The 23,384-nt window shown below is 39.7% G+C and overlaps 1 protein-coding gene across 1 annotated transcript in view; it reads left to right on the plus strand.

Annotated features, from left to right (window-relative positions):
- Nucleotides 1-21,065, plus strand: part of TBC1D2B (TBC1 domain family member 2B) — a 63,796-nt gene extending 42,731 nt beyond the window's left edge. The window contains exons 7-13 of the mRNA XM_084640719.1: nucleotides 745-855; nucleotides 5,423-5,616; nucleotides 6,369-6,863; nucleotides 11,790-11,907; nucleotides 12,212-12,397; nucleotides 13,663-13,784; nucleotides 16,928-21,065. Of these exons, the coding sequence (XP_084496845.1) occupies nucleotides 745-855; nucleotides 5,423-5,616; nucleotides 6,369-6,863; nucleotides 11,790-11,907; nucleotides 12,212-12,397; nucleotides 13,663-13,784; nucleotides 16,928-17,123 (1,422 nt within the window). The 3' untranslated portion in view covers nucleotides 17,124-21,065. The remainder of the gene's footprint in view (nucleotides 1-744; nucleotides 856-5,422; nucleotides 5,617-6,368; nucleotides 6,864-11,789; nucleotides 11,908-12,211; nucleotides 12,398-13,662; nucleotides 13,785-16,927) is intronic.
- The last annotated feature ends 2,319 nt before the right edge of the window (nucleotides 21,066-23,384 follow it).

Below are 23,384 nucleotides of genomic sequence, written 5' to 3' on the forward strand. Positions count from 1 at the left end.
AAAACAATTTGGAATATGATTGTGTTCCTATTTAAACAAAACTTTCAAAGGGAAAATGCGTTTTTGACATTTTAATCCACAACTTCCTACATCAGAACATAAGGAATTCTGGATAATAAGGGATTAAACTACAGAAATGAATAAGCAAATAGTATTTTATCTACTGACAGAAGTGGATGTAGCAGATGAGGAATGCTGAGGATGTGGGAGTAGCAAGAGACGATTGTTTGAAAAGTATCATCTTTCTCTCATTCATCCCCGAACTTCAAGCTCTGGAGTTCAGGGTTGAGATAGGTTGACGCGAGAGAGCTTTTTGCTAGATACGTGTATTTCTGCATCATGGACATAGCCTTTGAAATAATCATATATATATATAATAATATAATAATAATAATCATATATATATATAGTACCAATTGATTGAACCTATTCCTGCAGATTTGTACTAGCAATGTAAGTTTGGCTTTTTTTGTGCAAGGCTAGAAAAGAATATTATTTGGTTTGATAGTGATAGTGATATTTAATTGACGAGATCTAATAGCTAAACAAGATGGATGAGGTAATATCTTTTATTGGACCAGCTTCTGTTGGCGAAAGATACAAGTTTTCAAACTACACAGAGCTCTTCTTCAGGTCGGGTCAAGATCTAATAGTGACTGCTTGTCCTGTATTCTACTGTATATTCTCAAATAGAAGTTTAAATGTCAATATCTATAGATGGTAAACTTCAATTTTTATTAACAGGACAATCTTCAGGGGTACAAAACCCAGAATAAATTTTTAAATAAGGAGATTTTGGAACTTTCTGCTCTACGAAGAAATGCAGAAACAAGGGAGAGAGACTTGATGGCAAAGGTCAGATTAACCCAGCTTTTCTATACTTCCATTTGAAAATGTCTAAAATAGATATTGGAGAAATGTTTAAACACTGAAAATGATCCTTTCAGCACTCAGAACTGCACAGCTCCTTAAATCCATCGTCTTTTTAAAAGTTTTATTTCTCAGTTGTCTTGAAGAGTGACACATGGTAATGTGGGCATGACTTATCCCCCCACACATGCTGTTTATATTCTATCGTGTTGCAATTTCGTTTGTAAATCTGCCCAAGAAACTTCACTAAACAGTAGAAATGGAACTGTTTAGATATGTTTTGTATGGTGACTCTGATGAGTGCCACTGTGCATGTTACAATCTATTTAATCTTGCTGCATGAATGATTTTTCAGATATTTGTATGACTTGACATTACCAGTGAATTAAAAAGTGCAGTCTTAATTTATGAGCACAGGAATATTTCATGCAAAAAGCTGTCTCTTCAACATTAATATTACAACATTTTGCTTTTCAGTACACACAAGTCAGGAAATGCAGTTAAGGATGAGACTGTATTGTCATGTACAATAGTACACTAAATATGTCACATTGAGTACGGTAAGCTTTAGTGAGTGTGAAGGGCGAATAAATTTTTTTGTAGCCTTTTTCAGTGTATGTAGATTTAGAGCACATTTGTGTACAGGTGAGTAGGGTATCTGAATGAAAGTGGTCAAGTTATGGTTTGGTTGGGGCTAATTAGGTATGTTTATGTATGTGGATATGTTGTTTGAGCAGGACATGTCCAGACGTGGAACTATACTGCCGCAGTGCTCGGTGCCTATTTGGAGTGGTACAGCGGTGTCTGGGACAGGGTCGACTCCATCAAATTGGCATCGGTGCGCGGTGACCCATCGGTGCCTTCCACTAGTCGACACCGCTCCCCATCCACGGGACACTCTAAAAAGGCGAAGAGGTCTTTTCCACCAAGGCACCGGGGCAAGGCTGGGGGAGAGACTAGATCTGCGTTGGGCAGTTCTTGATCCCCATCAACCTCGCGGCCTCCTACTCAAATCGAGTGGAGTAGCCCACTCCAAGTAGCCCGGCCCACTCTGGAGGCCCTGCAGGCGGCTTGAGACGTTATGTCTCTACCAGTACCTGTTGCACCAACACCAGTGGCTCCCCAGTCCAGTGGCAAACGGGTGCTCAGACCTCCATAGGCGCCTTCCGGACGGTGCCGCTCGCAGTCGAGGGAAAGTTCCCGACACTGTTCTCCACGCAGTGACCGTCCCGTGTGCAGCCCGCACCGGTCCCCATAGACCCCCACCAGGTTGTCTGGCTGGGTGCTGAGCAGCAGGGGTTCCAGGCACCGCTTCGCCTCGAGAGAACGCAGATCTTGCGATCAGACCGGGATAGACGGCACCAGAGTGTGCCCTGCCGGGACCGGGACAGACGGCACTGGAGATTGCTGACTCCAAGAAGCTATTGTAGTCTCTCGCGGTCCGGATGTTGGTGCTGCTCATGTTCTTCATCCCACTCGAGGTCCCCGCCGTGGCACCGCTCCTGCAGCCCCAGACGTAGATTGCCAGCACCCAGCCACTGCGGATCCGCCGGTCGTAGCCATTTGCAGAGCAGCCGCTACTGACAGTACACCCACTCCTCCACGCCAGGATCACGGTCCTGAGATCAGCACTGCTCCTGACACCGTCGCTTATCCCCATCCCGGGATAGCAATAGATCGTATGCCAGCCTGGCCTCCCTTCAAAGTTGACAGTCGGTGAGCCAGGCGGGACAGTCTGCTCCGTTGGTGCCGCAGCAGGTACAGTGGTACCAGTGGGCCCTGTGGGCCCTGACACAGCCCCCAGCGGTGACTCGCTTGGTGGCCAGAGCCTCAGAAAGACCGTCAGCCGCCCTCTCGCAGCCCCCAGAAAGGTGTCAGTGGAGTGCTTCTCCCCAGTTCTGTAGTCCAAAGGGGACCAAGTGGAGGGTCCTGCGGCACTGGTGGGGACGCAGAGAACCGCACCCCCTCTTCGGCCTCCCCCGATGAGGCAATCACGGCCCCTCCTCCTCCTGTCCTGCAGGAGGGGACAGTAAAGCCAATCAGGAATTTTTGAAAAGGGTGGCATCAAGCCTCAGCCTACAAGCTGAGGAGGTGGAGGAGCCCTCGGATTCCCTCTTTGATGTCCTCTCAGTTACAGCACCAGCCAGGGTGGTTCTCCCACTCTATGAAGGGGTGGCAAAGATCTCAAATGCCCTGTGGGAAACCCCAGCTTCCTTGCCCCCATCTCTAAAAGGGCAGAATGAAAGTATTTCATGCCTGCGAAGGGGCACGAGTACCCCATTCTACCCTCAACTCTCTAGTGGTCGAGGCCGTCAACCACAAAGAGCGCCAGGGCCAACCAGCTCCTATTCCTAAGAATGAGGACTCAAGGAGACTAGATTTATTCGGTAGGAAGATTTATTCGTCCTCAAGTTTCCAGCTGAGGGTGGCAAACCACCAAGCCCTGCTGGGCAGATATGACTTCAACTTGTGGGACTCAATGCCCAAGTTTGCGGACTCCCTCCAGGAGCATGCTAAAAAGGAGTTTAAGGCTCTGGTCGAGGAGAGCACAGCTGCCGCCAGGGCGGCCCTTCAGGCAGCCTCGGATGCTGTGGATACGGCTGCAAGTTCTATGGCCTACGACGTGTCCATGAGGAGAGCGTCGTGGCTCCTGTTATCAAGGTTGTCCAGCAAGGCACAGGACGCCCTGCAGGACCTCCCTTTTGACAGCAAGGTCCTGTTTGCGGAACAAACAGACGTGAAGTTACACGGTCTTAAGGACTCTCGCACGACACTAAAGACTCTTGGGCTCTATGTCCTGGCCTTGGCCAGGACCAAATTCAAACTGCAGCAGGCTCCTAGTCAGGCCACGCACTCCAGATATGAGCCCCCTTATAAAAAAAAAATCAAGGGACTATAAAAAGCACCCACAACAACAATCTCAGCCTGTGCCTCAGCCTGGGCCCTCCAAGGGCAAGCAGGCAGGTAAGTGGCAGTTTTGATGGGAGGCCCAGGGACAACTTAACAGTTTGTACCAGGAATCCACCCAACCTTCTCTTCTCCAACCACCTATGTACTTTCCTCCCAGAGTGGTCGCGGCTGACCTCGGACCAATGGGTCCTTAACACCATCTCCCAGGGCTATACCCTCCAATTTCTTGCTACCCCACCTTCTCTCCCCGTCACTCTTCAGGGACCCCTCTCATGAGGGCTTACTCGAGCAAGAGGTGCGGCGGCTCCTTCACTTAGGAGCGTTGAAGGTAGTGCTGGCGGAGTTCAAATACAATCCTGCTATTTCCTTATCCTGAAGGCGAAAGGGGGCCTCAGGCTCATCCTGGACCTGCGAGGCCTGAAGCAGTACATGGTAAAGCTCAAGTTTCGCATGGTCTCTCTGGCCTCCATCATTCCCTTCCTGGAGACTGGTACACCACCCTTGATCTACAGGACGCATACCTCCACATTCACATATTCGAGGGCCACAGGCCTTTCCTCCGTTTCACGGTAGGGCAGGAACAGTACCAGTTCACTGTCCTCCCGTTTGGCCTATCAGTGGCTCCCAGGGTCTTCACAAAGTGTATGTCTGTGGTAGCAGCCTACCTCAGGCGTCGGGGGGGTCCAGATTTTTCCCTACCTTGACGACTGGCTGGTCAAAGCCAGCTCCAGATCACAGGTACAGGATCACATAACACTCCTGTCTACGTGCTCCACAAGGGCTGCTGGTAAACAGCACCAAATCCATATTGGTACCAATGCAATGCATAGAGTTCATTGAAGTGATTCTGGACACGACATTGGCAAGAGCCTCCCTCTCTACAGACAGATTCAAAACCATGAGGGAGCTCATCAGGGTGGTCACGAGGTTTCCCGTGACGGGTGCCAGAGTGTGCCTCCAACTCCTGGGTCGTATGTTGGCATGCACGTATGTGGTTCATCACGCCAGACTCAGGATGTGGCCCCTTCAGCTCTGGTTGGCCTCGGCTTTCTCCCAGTCCAGAGACAGGATGGACAAATTCCTCACTGTGCCGGGACCTGTACTAACTTACCTCTGCTGGTGGTCCACCCCGGTGAACATGCTCCAAGGGGTCCCGTTCAGGGGCCAGTCCCCAACTGTGGAGTTGGTGTCCTATGCGTCGGACTTAGGGTGGGAGGCCCACATGGGAAATCTCCAGACTTAGTCTGTGGTCCGTGTAGGAACTAGCCCTGCACATAAATGTCAAGCACACACTCCTATTGTGGAATGGACATGAGCAACACATCTCAAAGAACACCAGTTATGGAAAAGGTAACTGTCTTTTCCAGTCTGAGCATGCAGCATTTAATTATAGTATTTGCTATCATAAACAGTATAATAAAATAAAATCCATTTCGGAATGTTTGTTCAAATGTTTGAGTTGCTTTGTGCAATCTGGACATGTAAAAATAGGAAAGGAAAACTCACTATTTTCAGGTTATAGATTAGTATGCCTTTGATCTTTAGGCTGTGTGAATTTTGAATCAGATGTTTAGAAATACTTAGTGTGACATGTATTTGTATTTCTAATTAGTACAGTAATTTGGCATGTTATTTTGTACAGTGTGCTAGCCTGGAAGCCAAACTTTGTCAGATAGAAAGTAAATACTTGATCTTGCTTCAAGAAATGAAGACTCCTGTTTGCTCTGAGGAACAGAGACCTACTCATGATGTCATTACTCGATTGCTCGAAGATGCATTAAAGGTGGACAGTAGTGAGCAACCAGAACAAGCTTTCTTTAAACCTTTCCTTGTCAGGTAAACCTGAGGCTAATTTATTTATTTTGAGGGAATCCAGTCTGTATTTGAAGGGAGGCGTGGGTGGAGAGTGGATTTTAGATATGAAACTTCGTATGTATTGTAAAGTCTTAAGTATCCTAAAAGTACTTCAGGTGAATGAATATACAGTGTTTTCTCATCCTCCATTTCCCCTCTGAACAGTACACTTATACCCTAGGCATCTTGGCTGATGTGTATTGCTGGGCCAAAGGTATTTGCATATGAAAATTGATAGGTTTTTTTTTTTAATTTCTAGTTTACTTTCCCTCCATGAATAATAGCATAACTATATCTGTGAAATCCCATAACAGGCCTTGTAAGCACAATACTTTGTTTCAATTATATTAAATAATTTGGTATCAAATTAAATATCAGCAAAATTACCCAATACATTTAACTATTCCAGATATTAATGTAACGTGGTTGTCCCATAATTTTGTGTACATAATTCTATGGCTTAAACTCCTTGCAGTGACTTACATAACATTAATTCCAAATGTGGATACAGTCTCTGAATACAGAATTGTTCAAAAAGTAAAATATATTTTGTAATAAACTAAATAGGGAACTTTGACACTTTTATTAAAATAGTATGAAAGCTCTGGCATGGTTTAAGGATATTGCTGTATAAACTATTACCAAAGTAACTTAAGAATGACTACTTGGAATTTCCTTAGAACATACCAGACTGCAAACTTTTTGTAGAAATCATATTCTTTTTTTTCTTACAGTGAACATGATATTTATGGGTTTCAGACAGTCCCAGAAGATGATGAGGAAGAGAAATTAGTAGCAAAGGTGCGAGCCTTAGATCTGAAATCCATTTCTCTCACTGAAAACCAGGAGATTTCTACAGGGGTAAAATGGGAAAACTATTTTGCAAGCACAATGAACAGGGAGATGATATGCTGTCCAGAATTGAAGAATCTTATCCGCTCTGGAATCCCGCATGAACATCGTTCCAAGATGTGGAGGTGGTGCATCAACCTCCACATTAAAAAGTGCAAGGACAGTACTGATCCTGGATATTTCCAAACCCTGCTTCAGAATGCCCTTGAAAAACAGAATCCTGCATCCAAACAAATAGAGCTGGATCTCTTGCGAACTTTGCCAAACAACAAGCATTACTCTTCCCCCACTTCTGAAGGGATCCAGAAGCTAAGAAATGTCCTTCTGGCATTTTCGTGGAGAAATCCTGATATAGGATATTGCCAAGGTCTCAACAGGTATTATATTTCAAATCTGATTAATAAGAGTGAAACACTTGGTAGATGTGTACAGTAAGGATAGCACTGTGCCTTGGGAAGATGATTTTTTTTTTTTATTGATGCCTTCATTAGAGATATTCCTCATCTTGCTGATTTGATAATTTGGAAGCTGTTTCAAACCTTGGTAACAGTTTGGGAATAAATGTATCAAATAGTTGAATTATTGAACAGGAAGAATTTGCAAGAAAAAAAGTCATTCAAAATGATGTTTAAAAGTGTCGTTTTAAGACAGTGATCATAAAATTGATAAATAATTTCCTGAAAAATAAGGGGCTTAATTCTCCCTCCTATAATATGAAGAACAAGTTAATCTAAGGGCCACATTTTGGAGTACTAGTTCATTTTTCAAAGACATGCACTAGATGATCACAGTTTTTTCTGTTCAGAAGAGTTGACGACTTGATCAAGTGCTTTGATTTGTTGGCTTTTTTTAATGAGGAGAGAAATTCATGCTTGGGCCATAAACATAGACTGACAGAAACCTGTAAAAATAGATTTTTGCAGAGGAGGTAGGATTGTAGGGAACTGATACAATTAATGTGGTGTTTAACTGAGCTGAAGTTTTGTGTTGCTTTAATGTCTGTCTTTAGTTTAAAACATAAAAAAATGAAAGTTCTGGCTGATTGGTTAAAAACGTTTGGCACTAGAAGGGCTGCTCCTGGGTGAATTTTGCATCACTGCGTGTGCGCAGAATTCATTGCTCCCATAGATTTATTTGCTTACCCACAGAAAAATGACTTCTGAGAGAGAAGCAAAGGGAAGCCGCAAGAGTGGTAATGCACCCACTCTCTGGCAATGCAGACAGGTAGGTTTGGACACCCAAAGCAGCCAGTAGAGATGTAAATCACTACCTGGCAGGGGCTCGGTAGTTGTGTGTGAGACAGAGACATTCTGTCCCTCTCGCACAGTATTGCTGCACGCTCAGTGTGGAGGGGCAGGGCTTTGGGGTATTTCTGAAGAGGTAGGTGTAGGGCAGGCTCTGTTCCCTCTGGCAGAGGAGAATGTAGCAGCCTGTCTGCTTAGTTAATTGTTCTTAGTGAATTCCCCCAGGAGTATAAAACAGGTGTGTAAATTTTAAGGCTCTATTACATTGCCAGAGTGGTGTAAAGGAGCCTTATTGTAAAGGACAGTATAGTCTTATAAATGCTTATGGTCTTTTAGTGATTAGAATTGGTATACATTTTTGGACTGAAAAAATTTCCTATCAAAATGTGCTCCATGAACTGTTTGCTACTGACCTTTTTCGAGATGGTCCATAATCAGTATAGACTGTGAGTTTGAGTCCCTGGCCCTTACTTGCTCTTCAGTTGCCCATGATGTAACACTGAGCATGTGGCTGCATATATTTGTTGACTAATAATTAGAAGTAAAGGGTCAATGCTAGCTACATTACTGTTAGACAGAGGGGGTCTGATGATTTCCTCCAATGCTTCACACTCCCATTCTCCATCCATTGTATTGTAGTTTAAATAAATGACCAAAATAATTGAAACTATCTGGATTATATTGCATTATTTTGACCAAAAATATGCAGAATTTTAAAATATTGGTCGCAGAATTTTTAATTTTTTGGCACAGAATTCTCCCAGGAGTCAAGGGCCACAGATCCTATCATTTGCCCTAGTGCATCTTACGCTAATAAATCTGGTCAGGAAATCCTGACTCTGGTGTTTCTATTCTAAAAAAACACTTCAAGAGTTTGTAGCATTTCTAACTTAAGTTCAGAAAAGTATTCAGGATCCATAAAAGGCCTCTATAAAAGAGGGGGTTGTCTGAACTTTTTTTCCCCCATTGATACAGTTTTTCACTGATGTAATTACACTGGTGAACACCTGTGGAGTTTAGTAGGTTTACTGCATTGGTGTAAAGTGACTTGCACTGGTGCAGCTTTATCCTGATTTGAAATCTATGCCAAATGAATCTGGTGAGGCCATATGTGTGGATAAAAGAAAAATAACAAAAATAGTGTAGACAAGCCCAAAAGGATTCTTCTCTGAGAGGAATTTGTGGTAAATTAATCTTCTCTTAATGTGTGCAAAATATTTCCAAAATTTCCCCAGTTATTTTCACATAAGCCTCAGCTAGAGCAAGAACATTCTGTTTAGTATTCACTATGCAATTGGTACTTCTACTTTTTTTACGAAGAGAATATGACCCAAAAATAAAATAAAATAAAATAAAGGATTGCAGGAACCTGGTGGTAAGGGAGATTGGCTCGGGCTGCATGGGGGGGAGGCGGGAAGTAATATTCTCTTCTGTAACTTCCTTCCTGGTTTTCTTTTGTCTCCACCACCACCATTTTTAAAGTTGTCACTTCTCCTTGATGATTGTTTTGAGACACTTGATTGGAATATTGCTGTACTGGCAGTTGGTAAAGAGAAGAAAGAGAGAGGGCAAAAGAAGAGAGTGCGGAAATGCAATCCAATCTGATTCACATGTAGGTGAATCTAATAACTCTGTGTGACACAGAAATTTTCAAGATATTTTGTAATGAAATGAAATCCTCATACATTAGAGAGAATTATGTATAGTTTGCTTTTTTTGGATTTAAAAAACAAAGTGCCCAAATCAAGGCAGACGGGTTGCTATCTGGAGACCCCAGGAATCCCTTGGTTTGAAATGCTTAAATTGTACAGAGAGAGCTGCTGACATAAGAAGCTAGCAAAAAGTGAAGTTGCGGAATGAAGTGTGTTAATCAGTTTTGCTTACTGTGGTAGATAGATGAAAGAAATAACTAGTTAAACAACTTTGCCACTGGACTTGTCCAAGAATTGGGAGCCTAAACAAGGTCTATAGGATTACACACAGGGGTAGAGGGTACAAGAAACAGAAGTGTTCCCTTTTGATTGCTTATCAGTCACCTATGCTTAGAAAAACTTGGGTCCTGAAGGTAATTGTACTATGCCAAAAAATGAACTACCATTGGAGATCACAAAAGGAATGGCCATTCTGGATCAGAGCCATCATGCTCTTGGCCAACACAGGGTGATTAAGGAGACAATGCAAGAAACCTCACAGCTGAATAAGCATTTCAGACTGAGTGTGACCTAACTTATTAAAATAATTATAAAATGTTTTTGCTGTTTTTGAACATTAATTGTCAGACTTCAGCAGATTCACGAAACTTAAGGAAAAGTTAGTATCTATGCCCTTACTGTAGTTTCCTTCCCCTTGCAAAATCTGAGAAGTTGTCAAAGTTCTGTGATGTCCTAAGTAGTTACTGTTTCCACATTCAGAAGTTTCAGCAAGCAAGTGATGTTAGGTTAAGGCAATGTGACTTGAAAAAGAAAAGTCAAGTCTGATATTATATGCACATAATGTAACTTTGGTTTTCATCGCTCCCCTTGACTGTGCAAACAGGAAGACCAGAAATGCAGCTAAATGTCCTTTGATCATGTTATGGTTTTCATGAAATGGAAAAGTGAGACTGACACATTAGTATTTTTATTTTATTTTTCAAACTACACAGCCCAACCAGTTACTTTTTCGGAAGCCCTGAATATGCCTCACTTGCCGTTACATTCTTGAAAGCTCCTTCACTACGAATGCTTTATAGTAGAGCCTTAGGGGAATTTTTCCTCAAACAGTTCACTCTTTAATTTGGGTTTTTTTCTGATTCAGTGGCCATCCCAGCTTCTTCACAAAAAGCAAAAATGAAATTCAGTTCTCTCTGTTACCAGAAAAGAGAGACGATTATTACTTTATACAACAAAATATAATCAATGTATTTTTTTTCCCAATAGCTTTTGGCAAATAAACTTCTAAGGCACCAAACCCACAAGATGCTTTATGTGGGCTGATCCCTGCAAGCGCATGGTGCTCCATTGACTTCAGTGGGGCTCACTGCAGGTGCAAAGGTTCTCCTGTGCCAAAGCAGCCTTAGTATATCACAAAATACCTTGAAAAGCTGCACAGTAATTTCACTTTAGAGGCTAGATACTTTTGGAAAGCTCACTAAATAAGTTGGAAATTAAAGGAACATATCAACTTAAAATCATGCTTCAGTTTGAAATTTTTTAGCCTAATATCTCAACTAAGACCTAAAATTACTATAACTTGGAAGAGATTGGTGAGAAATATTGATTTACCTTTTTTCTGTTAGTTTGGCAGCAAACTCACAAAATAAATTATGTGTAATCATTGTCACTGTTTCCCGTATGTAGTCCGTTAGTTTTTAATGATTATGTGAAACACAGCAAAAGGGGGGAGAATTTTTTTAAGTAAAGTAAGATCATAAATATTTTTTAAGTAAAGTAAGTAAGTAAAGTAAGATCATAAATATTAAGTAAGTAAAGTAAGATCATAAATATCAGTATGGGGTCTCGGGCATGCATAGTCCTTAGAATTACTTTTTGCTCATTTTTAAAATTATGATAAATTTCAAGTTGGTAGTGTTGTTATACATAAAACAGTAGCTTTAAGAACTTGTAACTCCTTTAATTCTGTCACAGAAGGCTATTTAAATAATGCACAGGACTTCCTTTGTGTATAAAGTATAGGAGGATCTTTATTTTCAACTCTGCCATTAAAGGAGGCAGTGAGGATTAGGAACCACAGCAATGGCCTTGGAACCAACAGGTTCCCATTACTTTAATTTGGCCAAGCCACTGACTGAATGGCTTCCAGCAAATCAGCTGGCTTCCTTTTGCCTTAATTGGTCCACTTATTTAGCTGAATAGAAGTACTGACACCCAAGACATGCCTCCTGTTTGAGCTAGCCTAATAATTTTAAATGTATTTAGTAAATTGGTTAGTATAGCCCATTATCAGTCCATTATTCCTTGCTGAACAAAAAGTAAGGTTGTTTTATTTTAAAACTTTGTTTTAATAGATTTGATTGGTGTTTTAGTCGGCTTCTTTTCAAAACTCTCTTTTTATTTTTAGATTGGTAGCAATTGCACTTCTCTACTTGGAACAGGAAGATGCTTTTTGGTGTCTGGTTACAATAGTGGAAGTTTTCATGCCTCGTGATTATTATACTAAAACTCTGCTAGGCTCTCAGGTATGCATTATGCCAAAATAAAACAGTCTTGAAAACTGCCGCTGAAATATGGTTTCAATCTAATCCTGATTTTGAAAGCTACTTCTTAGAAATTGGGTAATAATACTTGCCTCCAACAATGGGGCTATTGTGAGATTAGATTGGTTAGTATATGTAAGTGCCTTGTACAATGGGGGCCCACACCTGACTGAGACTTCTAAGTACTACTACAGTATAAATGTCTAATAAAAAGTGGTGTGCTTTGAAACACGTATAGAGCTGTGTAAGTGCTTAGCAGCAGTAATAACATGTCTGTCCTCTTTAGGTTGACCAGCGAGTGTTCAAGGATCTGATGAGTGAGAAACTGCCACGGTTGCATGCTCACTTTGAACAATACAAAGTTGACTACACACTCATAACTTTCAACTGGTTTCTGGTAGTATTTGTGGACAGCGTGGTCAGTGACATCCTCTTTAAAATATGGGACTCTTTCCTATATGAGGGATCAAAGGTAAGTTGTATGAGCTAGATGTTCTTCAGTTCATATCAGACGTTGTAACAAGACACTGTGGTGTTGAGAAATCCAAGATGGGGGATGGTTGTATTTCGCAAGAGTATGTTAGTTTTAAGAGCTGGTCAAAAAATGGAGTGAGGAGGAAATTTACAGAACAGCTTCTCCAGCCAACAAATTCTTCCATTTTAAGTCTAAATTTTGGGACTTGGATGCATCAAAGTCCTTTTTGAGAAATAAGCAGATATCTAACCAGTATTTCCTGGGTTACAAATATTCTAAAATAGAGGTGTAGGAAAGTGCAAGATTCGGCTGAGAGTATGGAGGTGGCAGTTGTTTTCCTGTCACCCTACAGCAAAATTTTTTTTTTTATTTTCTGTAGACACCCATCTAGTGCTCGGGGCACCTAACCCATTAATTGAGAATTTTAGCATTAAAAAGAGACGACAAACAGTTGCCTATAAATGTACCCACCTCAGCAGAAACCCACATATGAAATGGTAGCTGAATAAGATGGACAGTTTTGTTTAAAAGGTTTTTTTTTCCTCGGACACTTAGATACAACAGGAACACAGCACTTAAGCAAATAGGGGAAGGGGGAAGAGAAAGAGATGGGGGAAAATAGGCAAGAGTAGTAAGTTCACTGCCATAGCTTTCTCGTAAATGAACATTCCAGTTTACAGTGTGGCTTTTTTTTCTTTCTTTTTTTTTTTTTTTAGTGTGTTTATTTAAAATAACTTTTAAAAGACCACAGTACTGTGATAAGATATACCTGTACAGAGTTGCAAAGTGCTAGGCCTGCTGAACCCATTCTATCATGGAGAGAGTGTCAAGACTGTTGTAACTCCTACCAGTGACTGACTGAGCAGCTGTTGGCAAAAGTTGAATTGGCTTTGAAAAGCCAATTACTTTTTTTTAATGTAATGCAAAATATATTTTTTTTTAATTTCAACTCTGAAACAGCTTTGGTGGTTTATTAGGCCATATTGTCTTTGCTTTACAGATTAGTTTTTGTAAGGCGCTCAGAAGCCTTTGGACATTAGTTTAGATGGTGCCCAAATTATTATTGTACCTGGGGAAAAAAATGTTTGAGCATCACAAACAGAGCTGTTTCCTCTACAGAAGGCTGCCATTAGGCTAAAGAGCACACACTAATGCAGAAAGATCACAACATTTCTAAAAATCAGTTTTATAATAAAAGTGAAGGTGTGAATCATTGGATTCAGAATGTAATGTGTATATATAAACCTTTTTTGAATATCCAGGTCATTTTCCGTTTTGCCCTGGCTCTTTTTAAATACAAAGAAGAGGAGATCTTAAAACTGCAAGATTCAATGTCCATATTCAAGTATCTCCGATACTTCACTCGCACCATTCTTGATGCTAGGTAAGTACTTTAAAAACATATTCAATATCTACAATATTTTATGTTGGGGCACAAATGAGACACTTCACCTAGATGGGTGGCGTCTGTTCAGAAGAATACCTATTTAGATTTCTAGTCACTGGTTTAATTTTTGTCTATTCTCTTCCTTAAAATGTGTATATGAAAGACTCCCCCCATTCAGAATTCAAAAGCAAAAAAGTAGCTGCTGATAAAATGATAAAAAGCATCATCTTCTAAGCAATTTGGCAGTTTAACCCCATATTACTAGAGTTACTTTGTAGTGTTGCCATTTACTCTTATTCATATTTGTATTGCAGTAGCACCCAGAGCCCCATTGTGCTAGGTGCAGTAGAACCACACAAAATGATAGTCCCTGCCCTTAACAATTTATAATGTAAGCATAAAGTAAGAGATGTGGATATGTCCTATTGAATCAAGGATACCTTGTGTACTACTAATACATGTACATAGGCAAGCATTGGGTTGTCAGAATATTTTATATTCTGGTATGCCTGTGTTTGAGATGACAGGAACTAGACAGTGCTATAAGTGCTATTCTGTCCTTCCTCCTTCTTTGCATAGGGAGTGCAGTTTATGTGCACTGTGTTCAGCATAAATTAGCACCTAATGTTCTTAAATATTTGATACAGGGAGGGTGGTAAGTTAAATAATAGCAAAAAAATTATTTTTCATAAAATAGCAGTTTGTTTGGATTAGAATTCGGCACAACACTAGATACACTTGAAACTTTTTTAACATTCTTGGCTGTTCTCTGATAACCGCTAAACTCAGGGTGCAAGTTGGGTGGTATTTACTATACTAAATTGCATGCGAATTAGGCTTTAAAATCGGATTCCTGTTCAGAGCTCCCTGTATGGTTTGGGAGTTCTGAATGGAAGAAAAGACTAACTTGTCTGTATAGTTTCACCCAGTGCTTAAAGATGAATGTGAAGGGCTGACCCAGGGAAAATCTTCTGCACTTCCACATAGGAGAGGGAAGTTTGCCTTTGGCTCCCCAGAGTAAAGTGGCTCTGAGGGGTTGGAACCCAGACTGTTCTGTGTACCTGAGCATTGACTCCCTCCCCCACCCCTTTGATAATGATGATTTAAGAAATGATTGCGGAGAGCTGTGTTTAGTTCTTCTTGGCCAAAGGAAAATGATGCTCATGACTCCCAAACTACGAGTGGGGAAAAGTGTGTTTTTGTGGGTGGAAATGTTTTTAAACATACAAAGCAACAGAAAGATAAATGGAATTAGTGCTTACTAAACCTGAGCCTTTTGAGTATTCCAGGAATTTTTAACCTATAATCTCCTTTGAATTAAAATGACTTTCCGCAACAACACTGCCAGAAACTGATGTTTGCAGACTGAATTGTTGTCCCTCCCTAATTTAAACAGTGGTGCTCTTTTCTTTGAGATAATGTCAATCTTGAGGCTTACAAGACTTGTCAAGCTGGACCTTCTTTTTTTTACAAATGTGTATAACACCTAGTGATGGAATTCAATTTTGATTTTTAAAATCGGATTACTGCAGCTCCCACAGAAACCTTTTTGTATTACCAAGGCATGTTTACTAAACCAGATTGGCTTAAGTCTGGAAAACTTGGGGCCCCAACTATTTACTTTTTTTAAATTATATTCCTTTTATTTTAGGGATGGCAGACTGACATTCTCAGATGGTTTAAGTTAAGGCACATATTGGTGTACAAAAGCTTTGTAATACATGCGCACTGCGTTCTATTTTTTAAATCCCATTCTGTATTTGACTTTAAAATGGACACTCTATGAAAATATTTTATAGTAGTACAGTGCCACCTTGTGGATTTAAGCTGAATTGATTAATTTAAAAATCAATCTTTGTAAAATAAGATACATGATTCATGCCCTTCTAGCCTCTCAAGTTCACCATTTTGCAATTTACTTTTAAAAAGTATATTTTTGAACTTGTAAAGCTAAGTGATTTAAAAAATGTAGAAAAATGATTATTCTAGATGTGAGTCCAGTCTTGTGAAAAAACACACATCCTATTCATAATACAGAAAAGATAGACATTCAGTTATGTGATTCCTGGACATTTTCAAGAGGCTGGAATAATTAATGGGCACTAACACATTTCTGAAGTTTAAGCTGCCTAATTGGAAAAGTCCCGACTAATGTGTGCATTGGTGCAGCTTCAGAATAATGTACAGGGAAATAAGAGTTGTATACCTAATTGTCTCACTATGATAAAATTGTACCTTAGATAACCTGTTTTAGAGTATATATTTAGTGAGAGGTTATTGATGTTTGTGTGCATAGAAGCAAGGAAATTACTGTTTCAACCTATAAGACCTCTGAGTCTTCTACAATATGAATGTAGGAAAATCCCAGCCTTTCAATCTGTAAACTGCAGACCATCTTAAGAGAAGCTAGCTAATTTCAGTAACAGTTGGGATCAATTTCTCAGGTGCTCAAATGAGCTATTATGGGGAAAATGAGAACTTCAGATATGATCATTAAAGATGTTTTATCACAGTTGCAGATCAGCAATATTGCTTATTCTCCTACAAGAATAGGCTAAATAGAATTATAGTACTTTTTTTTAATACAGAAACTGGTGCAGTACTTTCTGGAGCCATGAAATGCAGAATGCAACTGTTGTTGTAGCCCATTTATTTTGAAAGTGCAGTGCATTTAGACTCGTACAGTAACCTAATGTCAGATTTCTCAAGGCAATAGTATTGAATTAATTTCAGCAGAACTAAAGCAGAAGATCTGAAATAAGGAATATTTAGGAAATAAATATTCAGTAACCACCCTGGTTGACGAAACTCTTGTTAATCAAAGCTTGGTTACACCTCCTGCCACAATGTTTCAATGTCCTTAAAACCATAGCATAGTGTAGACTTGGCAGCTGCTTCTGCAGTCTGGCCAGCATTTAAGGGGAGATTCTGTAACTAAAGTTGTCATTTAAAAACTGCTTCTTTTCCAAAGCTACCTTGAAATTTCAGCATTTCACCCAAGACACACCAGGTACATGGGGAGAGCTATGCCAGAGATTCATTTTGCACCTTTTATAAAGCACTAAAGTGAATGAAGCTTAAAACTGCCATTAAAAGCCATAGATCCTGTTGTGATCGTCTAATGCTAGGTAATCTTTCAGGAAACTGATCAGCATTGCTTTTGGGGATCTGAATCCTTTCCCGCTGCGTCAGATCAGGAACCGGAGGACCTACCACCTGGAGAAAGTGCGCTTGGAGCTAACTGAACTTGAAGCCATTCGTGAGGACTTCCTGCGTGAACGGGAGACCAGCCTAGACAAAAGGGACCTTATTAGTGATGACGAAGAAGATAGTTGAGAGAATTCTTTGACTTGCGCTCTCTTTTTGGAATCGTGACCAAAGCTTATTGAATGGGGTAACTTCAAATACACTTCTATTTTATTAATCCTTTAAAACTGAATGTTAAATAGTAGCATTTGGAAATATGCAGGACAGATTTCCAAACCTCAGCACTTTCTTTCAAAAATATTGTTTTGTATCGGAGGCCAAACAGTTCTGTTTACACCTGTGTTCGTGCCACTGTATAGAGCACTTAAAAATTAGTCTTTCAATCAGTTAAACAGATGAGTTGCCAGTTGTTCTTCTGAAGTGCCTCGTCACAGTGCCTGTATGTGAAGAAGTAGCATAGAAAAGTCCTTGCTCTTTTAATCTACCATTTTGTCTCATTTCTGAACTTGTATATTATACTGAACATAGTTATAAATTTGCATAGCACAGCCCCACAACATAAAAAGACCTCATTTTTCAATTTCAGGCAGATGCACAAAACTGTCTTTCATAGTATTGTCATGAACAAATCAACCATTATTTCTGTTACAGCTGAGAGGGTATGGAATGGAACACAGCAAGAGCTTTCACGTTGTTCTGTTTCTCTAAAGGCAGCATGAAAAAGGGATAGCTAAAAAGAAAGTGTGTGTGTGCATATATATATATACTTTAAATGAGTGTTTGTTTTTTATTTTATCTTTCAGACTACTTTAATTACAGTGCAAAACATAATGGTTGTATTTATTTTGAACAGCTGTTTTATATTATCAGATTCCCCTTAATGCAGAGGGAAATGTCCATCATGTTCTGCCATTTAATCTTTTTGTTTTTCTTCTGGCCACAACTTCTCAAAAAATGACAAGCAGCTGTTAAGGAGATGGAGTTCACCACAGGAGTCCCACAAACATGTAGCAGATTTTCTGTTGCTTATGTTGTAACGTTTGTTTTTTAATAAGTCCTATTCTTCTCTCTGTTTGGGGTCTATACTAGGATGATGTTTGGATTTTAGAAAAGCACCCAAGGGAACAACTTTTTTCATGAATAAAAACTATACATTGCAATGTTTACATTACAGTATTCTTAGAAAGGAAAACAAATTTTAGAAGTGCATCAGAGCAATCTAAAGGCCACAGAGCCTGTGAAGAAGTTGGTTAACATTCTTTTTTTGTGGAAATAAACCCTATACACACTTCCAAAAACATGCTGCTGTGAATGCTGTATGCATATGTATCCACAAGAGAGCTCAGGAAACAGACAGTGTTATTCCCCTAGCATTGTCTCTGGCATTGTGACTATGAATAGCTTGTTGGGTACCACTGTTTCACTTTGTGATGTACGCTGTTAGAAGGTTAGCTAGAGAACCTGATGGATTTTTCTTGCTTTGTTCTTATTCTGTTTAGGTTTGTTTGATAGTCTTCTTTCCCAAGCTTTTCCCAGCTTTTCAATCATCAGAATGTCTGTTTGATCTAAACATTACCTTTGTGAGGGCAACATAAAATAAGAAGTCAAACAAAAGTAATTAAATATCTCTCTCTCTCTCAAAGGTGTTTTCCTTTCCTTGGCAATAAAGCAGTGAGAATTGCAGTAGCAGTTTAAAGTATCAGATTTCAATAACCTTCCATTCAGCCGTTAGATGGTATATTTATTTACTCTTCTATTTCAGTCCTATTCGTGTAAAAAAGGTTAGAATATTGTGGGAGGAGTGGGGTGGTATTTCACAACACTTCTTTTCTTTCTTTTTTTTTTTTTTAATTTCTGTTGGCTTGGCTGAAACTTGGTTAAAGATATTTTGCTTTTCAACAAATATTTCCTTTATACAGAAATTGTCCGGTGTTAAGCCTGAACAGAATAAGATCAACGCATATCATGTAACTTGAAAATCCTGGTTAGATATATATTGAAAGACTTGTTTGTTTGTTTGTTTAACTAGCAAAACATATAAGTTCAAATACGCAACAAGCCCTTATGCTTATTAGAGAAAACTGGAATGATCTTCAGAATTATTTCAGTTGTGTTTTAAAACATTTCTAGCATGAATAGTACAAGCAGTAAATTTCTTACTTGCACCTCTTGCCTTATACTTGAATTTACTAGGCAAGTTTTTCATATTATTGCATGTTCTGTATTTCTGTTATACTTACTACTACAATGAGTATTTGAATATACAAATCAGACCAACTTTTTAAATGTTCTGATTGTTTGCTGTCAGTGTCTTGGAGGAGCTGGTCTCTAACCAGATCTGTGTGTCTACTTCTTTTAAAAAAATTTTCAAGCGTTAAATGAAATCCGTCCATTTTTGTAAACTTGTTTAAGTTCTTCCTTAGCATAGCAACGTTGAAAATACTAGGTTGGAACATTTTGCTAGCCTACCATTTGTTGAGATCTTGCTATTTTGAGCCTTAATTACAGACCAGTTAAGTGATGTTACAAACGTTTTCAAACTGAATGCACAAAAGCCCTCAGGTGATGAAGAGAAAACTGTTAACTTCTGAATCGCTGTTCAGGATGTTCCCCATAGCTGACAAGTTTATGGAGGAGTAGAGATGACTTGCAATGTTGCAGGCCCCTTCCTTGTAAGAAATGATGTTGCTGATGGTTAAATTTAATTTCTTGTGTTCCTGCAGTTTGTATTAAATGTTATTGCTGGGGTATAAAAGTTGTACAGTAACATTGAATGACTGTTTACTGTTTTGAACTGCAAGTATGTAAAATCTGATACACAGATACCATTTGTTCAAATTGTTTTGTTGGGTACCATATGTGAAATGAGTTGGTGGCTTCAGTCAGGTTCCCTGTAGCCTGGTGCTTACATCTCAATTGGCATCCTTGCTGCTGTCTTGGGCAGAAGGGCCAAAAATTTAAAAGGACAATAAAGACTGAACTGTACTCTCATTCCTAGAAATCCCTGCAGAACAGGAGTGAGGTGCATATAGTAGGAGGCAGTGGCAGGGGAAGGTTGCTTTGCTATTGTCCATCCTGCTCTGTGGCCAAATAAAGGGTTTTGAGTGTTGCTTAATCTGGTGGCTTTCAAGAGCACTAATGTTCACCTTTTTAAATGAACACGCAAGGTTACACACATTCAGTATCTTCATCAGGTGACATCAGACACATATGGAGTGACCTTCAAAAGCTGGGATGTGTCAACAAATAATATTAACATTATAGGACCAACTTTCAAAACAGTGCATGAGGATTTAAGTGTGCATCCCTGCCATTGTTTTGGAAATAAACCCCTTAATGAAAATAATAAAGATCAACTTAAAAATTGATGACCAAATATCTTTTTGTATGTTTAACATCTTGTTTAGTGCTTTCATGTCTCTTCACTACAACACTTTTACAGACTTTAAAAAATAATTTCAAGGTTATGTACATATGTGCAAAATATTTGTTATGCATGGCTCACATTGTGTGTTTATGTAAACCAAGCCACTAAATTAAAATCCTGCAGACTATTCTTCCCTCACCCATTATGCATGATTCAAAACACAAAGTAACTTGTAAAAAATGTTGTCTTCTGTTACATTATACAGAGAAATATGGTGCATTATAAATCTTAGCTATTATTAGGACTGCACAGTATTCCCTTTCCACCTATGCGTACAGTATTATAATCCAGTATTATTGGATAGGTTCTTTTACCAATTAAAATTATATATGTAGTTAAGGAGAAAGAATTTGCTTTTTCATTGTTCTTCTGTAGGTGTACAGGTATGTACACATAGTAGGGTGTCTGAGCAATAAGAATAGGATTTTGTGGTTTGAAACAGCTAGAGTAAGAGCATTCTTGAATTTGACAAATAAGTCATGTTCACAATCCATGCCAGTTTGTTCTGTTAAACTGTTGAGAAATGAAACTAGTCACTTTTTCTACTCTGGAGCTATATACAGATGTTTAAATAAAACTTAGTACCCATATTTCATAAACAATCAATGGTACATGGTATAATCACTTTCAATCACAAAACTTAACTGATCTTATTTTGCTAAAGATTATTGTAAGATTGAAAGAAAAATAAACCATTTATTACTTTGCATTATAATTTGGCTTGAGTTTATTTTTAATAAACGTATGTGCTGGAGCCATTAAAACTTCTAGAAGAGGAATACATTTTGACACTCGAAGTCCTTTAAAAGTCAGATCATCAATTCTGAGTTTTAGTGGAACACTCTCGTCTAGGGCTGGAGCAAGTATTGTCTGACTGTAATTGTTCTGGAATGAAGGAAAAGAAAGCAAACAGAACAAGGGAATGAGAGTGTGAGAATCATATTACAGGAATTCTCTTTAATGAAATTTCTCTTGTCTGAATTAATCAAAACAACTGGCATTTCATGCAATTTTGAAGACTGTTCACCTATGCCAGAAGTACTGGAGGCACTGGATGTGGCTTAATTAGGCCGCAACTTTATTCTTAACTGTGTGGGAATACACAGCAGATAAAAGTGTACAGTGAAAGTAATTCCATTATTGTCCCTGGGGGGAGGGATTCCATCAGCTCTCTCCTTAACCCATCCTGGACCCCAGCCAACCTGTTGCTGGGACCTCATCATCCCCTCCCTTGAATGAGAATTGGGGGAAGTTATAAAGGAGGAGGGGTTGGCTCTCTGCCGTGCCAGTCATAGGAGTCCCGAACCCCCCGTTTCTGTTCCTTTATCAATCCATTTTATCTGAGTGCTGTATCCCTTCCCTATGCAGTACCTTCACTGGATGTCTGCCCTACCTTTACATAATGAGTTTTGACATCATAGCCTAACTCCCATTTAATGTTCACCCCAACTAAGCTCCCCTGAATACTTTCTAGGGAAGGTGAAATAACCCCCACTTTGCCTTGGCCAATCTGGCGGTGAGGGAAAAATTCCTTCCCAGCCTGCTTGAGAAAGGAGCAACTAGTGTAATGCCCACAGCACATCCTGACAACCTGGTATTTGACCACTTCCATGGGTGGGGCGGTGGGTGCTGCTCTGCCTAGCCCAGATAAAAGAGAGCTTTTCCTACCCAGCATGGACCTATATAGTACCTCCTCTCTTCTAGTCACCTCGGGGGGAGGGATGCTGACCTGCTCTGTGGCTGCTGTAAAAATCACTCCATGCCTCTCTAACCCTTTAAAGAGGTACGTACCTTCTCTGATAAGCCCAACAACGACCTCTCCTGCTTAATGTGCAGTATGGTTATATATCTAGACTAGTATACGCTAGCTTTACACTTCTAGCACATAACGATTTGGTTTTGTATTTGCTGATTCAGCAAAGTACTTAAGCATGTGCTATGCTTTAAACACCTGTTTAAAATACCTTGCTGAATCAGGGCCTTAGCCAGTGGCCTGCAGGTTTCAGGGGTAAATACATGCACACTTTCCAAAAAAAAAAAATAATAATAAAGTCTTGTAATAGGTGAGATTCTTAACATGAAACTTTTTATTTAAGGTAGGTACCTTATTTAAGCTGGTACCATCTTGTTAATTTTTCACAGTCATGCAAGGTCACTATCTGATTTTTCTCGGTCTCTTCTGATTATGGTTGGAATACAAATGACATATAACACTAGATGTCTCCATCAAGTTGTGAGTTTAGTTCATAATAAATAAGCCACTCTTGAGCTCTTCTTTTTTCAGTGAAAGAACAGAGAGGGGACAGAAGGACTTTTGTGGCATTCAGTCAAATTATTGTTTTTCTCAACTTGTTAATCATACACAATCAACATTCAACTCCAATTTTGGCTTTAGATGGCATTTTATAAATTGTGCAGTGTCTGACCATCCATTCCTGATCATAGGAACATGAGCTTTTCTAACAGTAGTGCCTCTGCACCCTTTTAAAAATAACACACATACATAACATGATAATGGACCTTCCTAAATCAGTATTGGCTAATTAAAAAAACTCCCACTTCTTTAGTTTTGCTGTGAAAACTTCTTGCCTTAAGAACTGAGGGCGGGGGGGGGGAGAGGGTTCTGTCAGCCAAGAAGGTGACAAACCTCAATGCAACGTTAAAGTCTGAAGCCTAGATAGACTTCAAACATTCAATGTGAGCTGATTATCACTCACGTGCACCTGTAGGCATAATCGGTACTACTCATTCAAAGGCATGTTTGTATTTGTATTTTCATGCCTGAGCGTGCATGTACTGGTACAATACATTCAGTGTTTAAGACAGAATGAGTATCTTCTGTCCTTGACCAACTTTCAAGGCTGTAGCTTCCTCCCCAGATTACGTTTTGGAGCCAGTTTACAGTGACACTGATGGAAGGCTTTAAAGCTGCATAAGCATCTTAAACCAATCTACAGCCTTAA

This window comes from Lepidochelys olivacea (assembly GCF_965140295.1).
Source record: "Lepidochelys olivacea isolate rLepOli2 genome assembly, chromosome: 10".
Classification (NCBI taxonomy): domain Eukaryota; kingdom Metazoa; phylum Chordata; order Testudines; family Cheloniidae; genus Lepidochelys; species Lepidochelys olivacea.